At 40.5% G+C, this 14,224-nt stretch overlaps 1 protein-coding gene across 7 annotated transcripts in view; it reads left to right on the top strand.

The window, feature by feature from the left end:
• The window catches only part of zfhx3 (zinc finger homeobox 3), a 133,590-nt gene that overhangs the window by 96,413 nt on the left and 22,953 nt on the right, over positions 1 to 14,224 (top strand). For 6 of the 7 annotated variants that reach the window (XM_034116014.1, XM_034116017.1, XM_034116015.1 and 3 more), the window contains one exon: positions 10,859 to 10,966. The exons of the other annotated variant lie outside the window; for it this stretch is intronic. In XM_034116014.1, the coding sequence (XP_033971905.1) occupies positions 10,859 to 10,966 (108 nt within the window). The remainder of the gene's footprint in view (positions 1 to 10,858; positions 10,967 to 14,224) is intronic. 7 annotated transcript variants of the gene reach the window in all.

Consider the following 14,224-nt stretch of genomic DNA (forward strand, 5'->3'; position numbering starts at 1 on the left):
TACATTGCTTCAGATGTGATCTTTAGACCATTAACATAACTGTTTCCTGTAAAAGTTAAAGCTACCTTCAATTATGTGATGTTGTGTCATCATAATGTTTCAGCAATGTGCATACATTAAAACCGTATTAAGTGCAGTCTGCTGATCAGGTATAACACATACCTGCCAGTGCACTCTTCCCTCTGCCTCATGCTGCCATCAAATCATCCCCCCTCCCCCCTCCTGCTCATACCTGTTCACTTGGCACAAAATGGATGCTGCAAAGCCATTTAATTGGCCTCCGCTTCAGAATCCAAGGGCATTTGAAATGTTTTCTAATAATATCTCTTCGCCTACAGAGCTGGTCTTGACAGTGTTTGGGAAGAATGTACTTTGTTGTTAATGGTTGTATTGCAGCTAGTGGACATCAGGCAGTCTTGGTGCTCATCCTATGATCTTTTGTTGATTACTACTGGAGGGTCCTGGGTTTTCTTTTCTTTTTCTTTTCTTTTGTGGTAAACGTTACATGAACAGTATCAGACGTAATAATCATTTTGGTAAATTACGACTAGGCGGCCCATGTTTTAGCCACATCATCAGTTCCATTTTTGTCCTTGCCTGTCTCTCCTCTCCCTCTCCTGTGGCTGAGCCAAAGATAACTGAGTAGCAGAGTTTGACTGTAATCACTCCAAAAGTCTCTTTCTCTGGAGAGCAGCGCAGCGGGCAACGTGGTTCCAGCTCTCTCCGAGCTTTCAGCCCACTTTCACAGTATTATAACATGTTTTGAAGAAACAGGCAAAACCAGGTTTGCTTACATACCTGTAATGAACATGCACATGTGGTCAATGTTATTTGGATGGAGGCATCTTATCGTATAATCAAAGTGTTGTTAGAAAGAGATACATAAACTTTAAAGCAAGAGAGAGCTGTCATGCAGGGTGCTCTGTTGAGTGTCATTATGAGGCATTTTTATATTTCAGGTAAAAATTGAAAGCCTAAAGCAATTTGGCCTACTGATTAAACTCAGATGAATACAGATGGAATGTACCACTGAGATAAGAAGGATAACTAGTTGAAATGATGGTTGAGTTGGTCCATTGCATCCCATCATCTGGCTCTGAGTCTATTTTGTAATTAAGGCTGTAAGGTGTGCGCATAATCAAATAAATAAATAATTCTGCCATAATTATGTGATAATAAATTAATACATTACAAGAAGTGAATAAAGGATCAGCTAATTGCACGAGATGAGACTATTTCATTAGCCTTTTGAGACAACATTTCATTATATGCATCAAAAGTGCCAGATAAAATCCAGGTTTAAAATGATGCATATATGAATAAAGTATTATGTTAGCAAACCATAAGAGTCATAACACTGTTTAAATAGATATTTACATGACATTTTGTTATCCAGTTTTGATATATAGTTTAAACCTTTCTTCACTCCTAAGAGTACAAATAAGGCAAAGGAAAAGAGGAAAACATTGATGCCTCATAACCCAGAGAAAGGACCAGACCTGTGCTGGTAGTATGTGTGTCTTTGAAGTTTCGTAGCAATTCAGCCTTTTGGGGGGAAAAGAATATATGACTCTGAATAAATGTGTTGATTCCAGTTTGTATTGAGACATAACCTTGTCAAATGTTGACATGCTGCCTTGATAAACACATATGAATTAATCTGAGAATGATAAACTAGCAAAAAACTGATCTGATCTATTCTTGCTCTCCGACTAAAATAATACAAGTATTTGACTTACTAACAGTACACAACTCGCAGTATTGATATTCAGTTTTATTCACTTTCTCTATTCCTGTTGTTGCAAGCAAAACATAAAGTTGGTTAAATGCATCTCCAATAATTGCACTGCAAAGTTAGTTGATTATATTGTACATAATTACAGTGGAAAACAACCTGCCTATTAAGCCTTTAATGGCAGTAATACAGAAAGCAATTACCATTACTTTGTTGCTCACACTGAAAATAAAGATTTCTCTAAATTAAGAGATCCTCTGACTACTGCTAAGGCTAATTGTGTGGGGTCTTGTACAGACATCTGGTTGTACATCATTTGTAAGGGCTAAATGCTGCTCCGTCAGAAAGGCCTTCACAAGCTGTGTCTTAAGTGTGTGTTTTTGGGACTGCTCTGCTGCCAGGGAGTCTGATAGCTCTTGAATTATTTATCTATCAGGCTGCTGGACGGTAGTCACGGCGACCTAGGCCCCGTAGTGGTTGTCTGGCGACATCTCCCTCCAACAGTAGCCATTAGCAGAAAGGGGTAAAGGTGCTAATGAGCAGCGTGCAATGTGCATGGGACCGGAGTTTCCTAACCCTCCAACTCTCACATATAGACTTTTAGATTTACAGAGATCTAAGTGCAGAACTTTTTAATTAGGGGAAAAAATGAGGTTAGAAAAAGAAAAAGATTGAAAAAGAAAGATAGAAACAACCACCCGTTTTCCTATTAAGGAGAAATGTCAAGCGCGGTGGTGAAGCACTAGTCTGTGTCCCTTTGTTGTCCTCCCTGACATTGAAGGCTAATTTTTCATGGTTATTTGAACTGGAAAATGAAAGAGAGGTTTGCGATTATTTCCTATAAATGACAACACAATCGCATTACGCTTCAGTACAAACACAGAGAGGATATTGCCTTTTCATATTTCATGTGAAAGTAATGGATGGGCTATGCAAAGAGGAACAGAAAGAAAGACAAATGGTGAAAGAAAGCTCCCTGTGTTTGATTTGTATTAGAAACTGAATGGATAGAGGTAGCAAGAGTTTTTTTTTCAATAAGTGGTAGCACTCTCATGGATGTTTTAAAGTGCCTGTGCAGTGTAATCATTGGATTTCTTTAGCAATTAGCTATGAGCAACCAGCCGGGGTGGTTGTTAGAAGAAAAGTTGCACACTGTATCCACTGCAGTATCTACCAGAGAAGTACAGTATAGTGAGGCTTCACAAAGTGTCTCAAGGTATATCTGTACAGCTGTGTATGATTTACAAATAAAAAATGGGCTTTATAAAAAAGTAAGATTAAACACCAGCCCACTATCCTCTACCTCTCCTCTAAACTATCCTGAAACATCAGAGCGGAGCAAGCCGTTAAACTTTTGAGAGCAAACACATCAATGATACCCTAGATTTTATATTTTGGATACAAATTGATTAGAAAAATTGGTATTCATAACCTTGTCTTATTCTGTTTTATCTGGGCGTACGCTTTCATAAACAAACTAAATCTGGTTAGGCCCTTTGCTATGGATGCAGACAGGATGACCATCGAGGTGAAAGGCAAACCAGCCCACTATGGAGGGGCATGCGGAGAAATGTGTTTATGTACTTTAAGTTCACAAAAATTGAAAGACCGGCAAAAGAGCCTTTGCCGGCAGGATTAATTTAAATAGGACCCATGTGGGAGCTGTGAGCCGGACTCCTAACACGCGCCGAGGTAGGCCCTACATACATCCAACCATGGCAACATTGATTTTCTGAGCTAATACCTCCACAGAACAGTCCACAGGCAGATGGATGCACTACAAAGATATGCAAATGGTGCATTCGATAAATCGACAGCCAGAGATCTTTTTCAGACAGTCCACTGTACTGGCCTGCAGTGCCTAAAAGGAGAGATAAACAGATAAGTACCTGTTAATGGACACACACACACACACACAAGTGTGCACACTCAGTCAAACATACAAGCACCTGCCTATACCTGGATAAACTTAGATCGATAGAATAAGTAAAGCAGAACTAGTTCAGAAAAGCACATCAAATTAATCCTAGGTCCAGCATTTGTTTTTCATATAGAATTGCAGCTTCTAAATGTGGCATATTTTGCTTTTAATTTTCAAGGTTTTCTTCAAGAGAGCTTTTTGCTCTATATCTTGCGTATAATAACAAAACAAACTGTGGGTATATTCATATTCAGTGCGCTTATTAGTCAGATATGAAACAAAAGCTGCTGGGTGTATGTCATATATAATAGATGTGTGCTGTCTTGTTAAGCCCAGCAGGCTGTATGTGGCTGTGTCTCTGTGGAGATAGGCTCTGAAGCTTGCTGTACCTGGTAATTACAGAGAGTTTGTGGCAAAAGCCAAACATCAGGAGAGATGAGCTATGAACAAAAGAGCTGTGACAGTTTCAGGTTATGTGATTTTTGTGTCCCTTTTTTGCCAAATGAAAAATCAATACATTTTCCGGGTTATACATATTCAGAGTGTCCACCGCGCTTCCGCCCTGATGGAGAGAAGGGCGGGGGGCTGTGGGCTAGAGTGGGGGGAGTTGCCTGTTCGCCTGTCATAACTGTACCATCGCATTTTCCAACCCACTGGTGAATATTTCAGAGTTGATGTGATTGCCCTTCATGACAGTGGTGATGCTTTTTCCCCCTCTTTTTTAGACACTCCTTCAGCCACCCCCACACTCTGTCAACCCACCCCAATTCTATTTGGTCCCTTTGAATAGCTGCAAATAGGTGAAGGCATTGTAGTGTGAGCTGGAGGAAAAAGAAAAAGATGCATTAGTAAAAGGAGGTTGATTTAAGAGGGGGCAGCAATGGAAGGAGACAAGCATAAATGCATGGCGGGGGGTGGCAGAAAGGCAGAGTGACTCTTTGTGCAGGACAATGTCCCTCAGGCAGAGTACTGTAGATGGAAGAGCACTGCCCAGTGATGTTTTTGCCCCCTATCCAGGCTTTTAGTCCACCATCCTAGCAGGGAAAAGTACAGCCTGCATCTTCCATTGTGGACATAATATGCGTTAGCGAGCGATCATCATCTTGGACATTCAAGGAAGTCACAGTGTGTTGTGTGTTGTGTGTTGTGTGTGTGTGTGTGTGTGTGTGTGTGTGTGTGTGTGTGTGTGTGTGTGTGTGTGTGTGTGTGTGTGTGTGTGTGTGTGTGTGTGTGTGTGTGTGTGTGTGTGTGTGTGTGTGTGTGTGTGTGTGTGTGTGTGTGTGTGTGTGTGTGTGTGTGTGTGTGTGTGTCAGCTGGGACAGAAGCATGAGCAGTCCCTGAATGCTCACTCCCTGTGTAGCCACATTAACCCAGATCCTCCTCTCCTTCATCACTCAAGTAAAACACAAAGAGGAAAGAAATAGAGCGGCACATACTTTATCCACTTTATTTGCCATGTATCTAAACATGCCATTATCACGAGAAATATTTCTAATTAGTATCATTTCCCACGAGATATCACGTTAGGGAACATATTTAATACATTAATAACAGTTCTTAACTAACTGAGTATCAAGAGCAGAAAACAGCGGTCAATTTAGCTATGTTTTTATCTGTTTAAATATATTTTTTATGTTAGAGAATACATGACTTTTGTGTATGACTTTGTGACCTGATTGTGCTGAGCATACTTTAAAATGGCCAGTGACTTTGAAAGGGAAGGGGGATCAAATTAAGTGTTGTGTGGAAGACCTATGGGAGGTTTGATGAGCAGGCACCACCGGGAGAGCAGTGGAGGAGGGGAAGCCACGATATTGTTCTAGGGCAGTGTGAGCTATCACTGCTGTTTGTGATTAACTTGCCGTTTAAAGTTTTTTAGTTATTAGCTGCCCTAACCCCGCACCCCTCCTCCATCTCCTGCGCCTCCTCCTCTGCTACCCTCCTCCTCTCCCCCTCCTGCCCTTAGCCCCATGGAGACACAAAGTATTCATTCACATTTAGATCCTGAGGTCACAGCAGGGCCAGCAGGGAGAGGCCAGCGAGTCCCCCCATAGACAGGTCAGGAATCTAACACGTAACTCCGACCAGCAGCACTGAGGTAGCTTACTCTTCTTTCCTTTCAAAATGTGAAAGTGTGTGGGAGAGAGGGAGTGAGAGCACGTGAGAAGAGTACAGAGGCAGATACACTCTCATTTTGTGTGTGTATGGCAGGTTTTCTGTGCGTTTTCTGACATTTTACTACATAGATTTTTTGGTGCAATTATGTATTTTACTACTCTTTCATTAATTTTAAATATTACTGTTTGCATTTCCAAATGTATCTCATATTTAAATGTGATGTTCATATTAAATAATACATTGATTAAAGTGCATATCAGTGTCATGTTTAAAAAGCATTTTTTGTTAACATAACATGTGACTATAATTTAACTCAGCTGGATGCTTTTTAGTGCAGTGGCCAAACAATTACTGGTATTACCATGTTGTGGTTTATTGGGTGTCCATAAGCAAAAGCCCCTCTTGTCTCTGGCTAGATTGTGGGCATGTTTTTCTCTGTTGTGGTTTTATGAGAGGTAGCTTGTGAGGATGTACAGAGGGATCTTCTGTGAGGGAGTGAGTGAGTGAGTGAGTGTGTGTGCGTGTGTGATTGTATGTGTGTCTGTGCGGAGGGAGGGTTACGAGGGGTTGGTAGTGTTTTCCTGTGTGTATTGCTTTAAAAGGGGGGTCTTGCGTACGGGGTACAGAGGTGCTGATATGAGGAGCGGACAATGCATGAAAGCCCTCAGCATGGGTCCTGTGTCTCATTGTCCCATGGTACCCTCCTGTCACTTTCATTTTGCACCCTCTAGTCCAGAGTCAGGCCAACTTTGATATTAGGAAGGGGTGCAAGGCATGATGGGGGGAGCAAGAGGGGGATTTTTTTTTTAAAGTAGGGGAGAAAGATAGAGTCTGTGAAGTGTGAAATAAGATTGCTTTTTATCCGACAGTGCAGCGTTAAAGAAAAGGAAGCTGTCCGGCCCTGGATATAGCAGGTGGGGGGAGCACACTTCTCTGATTTACAGTGCGGTCCTCTGACACCTGGTTAAAATGATAACAACAGCCTCAATAATCATAATGAGAGTAATGAGAGCTTAGACTCACAGCTCCACACAAGAGCCCAGAGAGAAGCAGAGCTCAGCCCCACTCGAGAGCCGGGGAGAGGGAGAAGCTCAGCTCAGCCCCCGCGCTGGTTCTTCAGGACTTATACAAAAGCCAAGAGAGACAGACAAGACAGTGTTGGTGACTGTATATGCAACAAAAAAGAGCAGCCTGACACTGCTGTTTGAGGAAGACTGCAACCCTTCTCAGGTAGGACTGGAATTCTGTACTTTAAGAAAGGCAGTTATCATCATTGCAGTGTATTCTGCTGAGGCCGAGGATAGAGGAGGAGCCTGACCTAGTGAAAGATATCTAGAGTGACTATTATTACTTGCTGCTGCTCTTCTCTACAGTCTGGGAAGGAATACTGGAAAGTGCAGTGGTTACCATCAATTATTTATTAGGCCGTTTGTGCTTGTCAGTCTGATTAGCATTAGTGTAATCACTGCTCTTCAGGGGAAAGGAAGGCTGCTCTCTCTCATCTGAAGGTAATCTTGCCATTTTCAGTGTCTCATCTTCACCGGACGCCTCTTGCATAGCATCTGTTTTTGTCGTCTCCACATATTTCTTCCCTTTTCCCCTTCCCCGTGTGTTCTTCTGTCTGTTGCTACTCGGCCCCTTCCCCCCGCACCTCATTAATGTGTGTGAGCAAGTCGCTCTCTCCCAGCTTGTATAGAGTGACACCTATGGGTCTGATTAAGCTCCTGCACTCACTGGCAAAACACAAGAGGGGAAGGCTGCTGTGTGTGTGTGTGTGTGTGTGTGTGTGTGTGTGTGTGTGTGTGTGTGTGTGTGTGTGTGTGTGTGTGTGTGTGTGTGTGTGTGTGTGTGTGTGTGTGTGTGTGTGTGGTGTGTGTGTGTGTGTGTGTGTGTGTGTGTGTGTGTGTGTGTGTGTGTGTGTGTGTGTGTGTGTGTGTGTGTGTGTGTGTGTGTGTGTGTGTGTGTGTGTGTGTGTGTGTGTGTGTGTGTGTGTGTGTGTGTGTGTGTGTGTGTGTGTGTGTGTGTGTGTGTGTGTGTGTGTGACGTTTGCAACGTCTGCGCGTGTCTGTCTGCGAGATGCTGGAACAGTGAGCCCATGGACTGTCCCCACTGAGTGACTGGCAGAGCAAAGCTGATATTTATACGCTCAGAATAGATGAGTGTAATCTCTGTGTCGGCAAAGGGCTTATTCAGCTTGCATGATTAGATTAATGGAACTGTTTCATATCATTGTATTAGGATGGTTAATGAAGACAATTAATTAGAAGACAACCTTCAGGCTATTGTCCTTAACATCTCTCAGATTTGGGTTAGAAATGGCCTGTTGCCATAGCTTTGAGTGTTTCTCCTCATCTATTTCCAGAGTTAATCTTTGGCTACAGTTTTAGTGTCTCTTCAATTTGCATCCTACTCTTAGGCCACTCATGACCTTTCATTAATTACGGTGGGCCTGGCTTTAATCATGCTGTAATACTGTTGGAGATGAGATGAGGAATAGGCGATGCTATTTGCCACTTAAAGATGTAATGCTGCTCCTGGAATTAAATGTCTGCATTTCTGCATAAATGATGGACAGGGCTCTGTGTGCTGTGTGTTAGGAGTGTCATATACGTTGATTAAACATCTAAATAAAGAAGCTTGAAAGCACATGGAGGAACAAATATAATGTCAGCATGTACAGTTGGTGTGCAGGAAGTTATGGGTGCGCAGGGACGCTGAATGGCTTCAGACTGTTGGCTGCCTATCACAGTAATGAGCACAAAGTGAGTAATAATGTGTAGGAAGGGAATTAGTCTCACTGCAAGTGTCACATAGCTAAAAAATGACACCTTACCCTGATTTTAAAGGTGAACAAATTTACCTGGGGATTATTTTGTAATCTGAGCCCCTATGCAGCTCTGCAGAATCCTAATTCTCACGGAGAATATGTATGCAAGCAGGAGTTAGATGTGATTTTGGGACTCGGTAGGAGATCTCTGGTTTCCTGGGAATGTTTCAGATCCGCCTCACCAGCATAGGCCGCACTGGATGGAATTCATGAGTTGCCTTGGAAACATAATAGAAACATGGTTAAAAATAAAATAGTAAAATGTATTCATGTGTGTGGGATCGAGGGAACACTTAAATATGCTTTTATACAAGGAGTCAGTCATCCCTTTTAAATATCTTTATTTAAACACACGATCATTGGATCACAGGATCGGCCTTTAGCTATAATGTGTAACAACACAAAGCATTCACCAATCACTCTGCTCAAAAAGCTGTGTGCTACAGCATTCCTGTCAGCAAGCTGGAAATGGAAGATATTGCTCTTTTCCTGCCGGTAATACAAAGGTGTTTTCCACAACTTCGATTTTATTAGTTTTTTAACTGGATAACCCCATATGTATACAAATTGATAATACAATTACATTATTCTGTAGCCAGTGTGTATTTATTCAACCTTTAAACAGCCAGCCAGTTTTGTATTTGCCTTAAAAATAGCAGAACATGTATATTCCTAAATACACACCTTTTTTTTAGCATACACAAAAAAGACAGTTGAATGTATTTAACATACACAATAGAGAATGAAATGTCAAGTTAAAAAACTGTTATTTCCTTTAATGTGTTTTCTTTTATAAACATGACTTGTTTGCATAATGCATTTACTTATGAAGATAAAAACATCTGAATATTGTATCTATGAGTAAGACTTGTCATCAGGAAAGGGACTGTGAAAAGAGCAGTGTGGTTCAGAAATGTATGAGTCTTCAAAGTGTATCCGTGATAATGACACAAACCGGAGTTAGAGAACGAACACGATGTCAACTCTGTGTACAGTGTACGCAATGTTTCACAACTGACATGATAAACAGTGAGTGTTGGGGATAATGTATCGCCATAAAAGTGGTTTTGGCTGTGGGTAGTCATGTGGTGAGCTAAGATTGGATGCGTGATGACTGCAGGGCTGAATACTTGAACAGGATATTTCAGTTGCTGTTGTAGCATTGTCAATATATCAATAGCTCATAGAGTAGAGACCTGAGCATGAAAGCATTTTCAAAAGAGCATTTAAGTACATTTGCTGAGAATTAGCTGACGTGTGTAATAACTGATAGGACCTATTGACTGCGGCCTAGTTTACTGTTGTCAAATCAATGCTATTGCATGCAAGTCCCACTACTTTTAAACAAACTTAACGGGCAAAGGGGATGTTCAGGGGGCACTAGAGGGAAATAAACAAGATTGATGCCCTTTTTATTATCTGTCTTTGCTATCTTTTCCTCTGTGTGTTACTTACAAATGGCGTTATCGGATATCCATTGTTTGGACTTCAATGCTCCTAAATGGCCTGATATATCGAGCTGAGGCTTTTAAGGCGGTTACAGGGGATTTGTGCCTTTGACTTGGCATAAAAATAAAATGAATTGTGGCTCTGAAAGTTTTAAATATTTATGATTTGTGTTGCTGTTGTTGCAATAGTAGGATAAAAGAAGTGAAATGAGCCTTGCATTTCAGAAGCGCCCAGTAATATATGTGTATGTTCATGTGTGAGAAAGAAAATGGGGGCTTGTCTACGTTAAGGTCTTCCTTTTGAAGGATAGCGCTCACTCAATTATTTTTCCATCTGCCCACTTCAGGACACATGTGTTCTTTTTTCCGCAGTTTTATGACCACATTAAACTGAGGGAACCATATTTGTCATGGTCTTTAAAAATTGAGAAATATAATAAGTAAGCTCTCAATGCAATACAAATATAAATATAATAATAATACAAATTACAAAACAACTTAAATATTTATAATAATTTTTAATAATAATATTAATAGTATTAATAAATCTGTGCCTTTAATCCTTCACTGTTATTCAACTCTGATTTTAAAATACTTGTCAAAACAAATTTTACAGTGGTGATCAGACAGCACAGGACAGAGAGCAGAAAGCAGATTCTGCCCTCTTTGTCTGCTAGCCTTGCAACTGTGTGTCAGCATATGTAATTGTTGCAAGCTCCTATAGAAAAAAACGCTGCCGTCCCTTTAAGTGCTTCCACCAATTCTGATGGCGTGGTAATTTACATATCCCATCCTCCCTCCCCCTTCAGGAGAGCTGAGTGAGGATGTGGAGGCTGCTAGTGAGACCACCACAGACCAGGAGGACCAAACCAAAGACAGAGAAAGTGGGGGGGAGAAGGAGCTCACCAAAGGGACAGGTAAGGCCAATATTTACACCACACTCATTTAGGGAACACTGTTCACGGGAAACATGTGGCGCTGCACCTGAATGGCGCTGAACAACAGGCCTTTTGTCTAATTAAAACAAACCTATTTTAACAAAACATATTCAAAGTCTTTTTAAGACATTACACACTCTCTCTAAAAAAAGACCTCCCTAAATTCAATTCTAGCTTTCAAAGGTTGCACTTTTTGCAAGCAATAAATCCCATCAGGAACAGTTAGGATAAAATATCAAATTAGATAACATGTTCAGGTGACATGTGACCAGTGTTTTGTCTTTGCTCAATAGGTGATGGGAAGAGATGGGCCTGTATGTGTAATTCCAGCTGGGCCCATGTCCAGTGTGTACACACATGTGATAGCAACACGCACACAGGGAGACAAACAACACTAACCTGTGTTATTAGATTAGGATGGTTTTATCTTTGGGCTTTTATATTGACAGGTGTAGGTGGTCAGCCCTAAGCAGGGGGTTGGGCTTAGGGTGAGGGGTGGAGCTTAAGGCCTAAACTATATCTGGCCAACGGTAAAGGTCTTATTTTAGAAGTATTCATAACAACTTTCCAGTTTGAATGGATCAGCATGCATGGATTTTTTCTTCTCTGTTTGTCGGGATAACTTTGGCAAAAAAAAGGTTTTCACTTTGTAATGTTTGAGTTTTGGTATTATTGGGGTCTCGAAGGCCCTACATACATTCCATATACAGTGTATGTGTAACACTGCATCTTATTATATTGAAAGCAGTTGGGAACCTATTATATTAAAGTTACATTCTTCTTTTTAAAACAGAATTCACTTTATACGCCTTTGTTAGAAAAACAATGTTTGTAGTTAAGACATCTTTTTCAATAGAAGAGATTTTGATAATGATGACACTGAACAGTAACAGGCATGGATTGATGCTTCTCACTTGTCTAACTTCTTGTGTTACTCCAGGATGTTTTTGATTTACACTAGTCAGGTTAAGAGCTGGAAAACAATTCGGACCTTTTGCATACCTAAGTTTTTTATAAAGTGTAGGAAAAAAACTTCATCACAGTGTTTGAAGCCCAGCCTTTGTAAAATGTCTTTGATATTCGAACTTCTATTTTAAATGAGGCTGAGTTGTTTGTGCTCTTTGAAAGGGCGACACTCTTCTTTGATGGAAGAAATAATGATATGCATGCCTGACTGAATATGGCTAAAAGTATGTTTTAGCACATCAAAATAAAGCACTTTAAAAAGCATTAAAATGAGCTGGCCGATTAATAATTCACTCATACCTGTGGTGCACAGGAAGACGACTCCTCGCATTAGGATCCCTCCTTTTTGAAAGGCATGCAATTTGATACAAGCATATTCAGTTCCTTTCCTCCCTTCTGTCAGTCGCTAATCACCAAATAAGTGTGTTTCTGTGTTTTCACAAAGGAAAGATATGCTTGCATATGAAAAATGTACAGCTTCCCAGCAGCTTATTAGAAATGCTTAGTCAAAAATAGAATGTGCATTAGGGAACCAGGTCTGAGGTTCTGTTTGATGTCAGTGAAAAGTAGGGTGGGTATGTTGGGGTTGGTGGGTTCAAGGCAGTGTTGTCAGCGAAAGGTAGACAGCTGTAGTTTAATGGAAGGGTCCCTTTTTGTACTTCAAACTTTTTGTGATTGATGAATACAATGCCCATTCAAAGCAAGCGCAGAAAACCATCTTGTAACGAAAAAAGCCAGGGAGACCTCACAATGCATTCGGTAAACAGAGGAGCGCTTGTTTGGGCTAGTGATTGTCTGAAGATGTTTCTACAGTAGGCACACAAAAAAGTGTGCATGTTAAAAAATGGTGTCTGAGCGTCTCGGCCAACCTGTTATTTATCTGAAAGGTGTTCGGTCTCCCACTGTCTGAGGCTGAGCTGTTTCTTAGGTCCATCATTAGAACTATTGAAGTATTTCTTCTCATCGTTGTCATGTAGCTGTTGGAACAGAGCACAACATTGTTCCTTACAAATGACAGTCACTGTCAGACAGACAGCATTAGCGAACACAGAAAAAAGGCTTCCTCCTTTTTAAAGCCACTGTCAATCTTATTTTCTCTTTCTTGTTCCACAGCTCCTCAGTATTCATTAAAATCATTTAGAGGTACATCAGAAGCCTTTGTTAAATGCATATGTATTCAGCTTGTCATCTTTTGAAAGATGCCTTCATTATTTTCCTGTTTTTTTATTTATCTCAATCTGATACATACAGTATATACATGTACAGGCATTCAGACATATGTAAATGTCATATGCTCCCCGCACCGCAGCTAAAATGTGGAGCAACGTTTTGTGATTATACAGTACATTATCATAAGTATATATTATGAGAGAAGAACATACAAAATAACAGTAAAAGTAATTATAAGTCAAATACAAAAATCTTAATGGAAGACACTCAGGTTGGCCATAGCTGCAATTTAATCATCCTGCATGATTAGTAATTCAAAGGATCATTTGTATTGCTTCGTATGAAATATGTATAAATGGATAGCCATGAGGATATCTCTCTTGTTCTCTCCTCACTCCTTCTACACCTAGCTGAGACAGCACTGACAAAAGGAGAGAGCTTCTGCATAGGAATGGGTTCATTCCTTTCATTAAAGCAGGTGCTGTGTTTTTGCAGCAGCTGAATGTATGGGGATGCAGCACGGAGCAAGGCAGGAGGGTGAGCGCTAGGAAGATGGAAAGGTTAAGAGAGCAGAAAGAGGAGGAAGGAGGGGAATTGTTAATACTCCTGCAGACTTGGAAACAATATTATTCGACATACTTAACATAAATGTATGGAAAAGGTTTTATTGAAGGTTGCAAGGGGGGTACGGCGTTGATAAGGAGACATTAGAAAGGGTTTCGTAAGAAACATAATCCTGAAATTGATCTGGTTTTCCACAATAGAAGTAGGAAAGTCCAGCATATTTTGTTAACAAGCATTGTACGAATCTGTGTCTTTTTGGTTGTATTTGTTTGTCCAAAACAATGCAAGATATTTGAATTTAGTCAGGAAAACAGTGCATAAAACGAGTGCTTGAGGGACAAAATAACTTGAGCAAAAAGCTCAATTATCTTGCCACAACTACTGTAAATGTTGGTAAATTGGAAATAATTGTACTTTAAATTATATTGCAAGTTATTTCGTTTTTTTACAAACACGATAATATTAAAGGCACATGTTTGTATGCAGTGAATCCCTTTTTACCATCACTTGCCATGCTGGAATGTGTCTGTGTTAGCT

The sequence above is a fragment of the Trematomus bernacchii genome, unplaced genomic scaffold (assembly GCF_902827165.1).
Source record: "Trematomus bernacchii unplaced genomic scaffold, fTreBer1.1, whole genome shotgun sequence".
Lineage (NCBI taxonomy): Eukaryota > Metazoa > Chordata > Actinopteri > Perciformes > Nototheniidae > Trematomus > Trematomus bernacchii.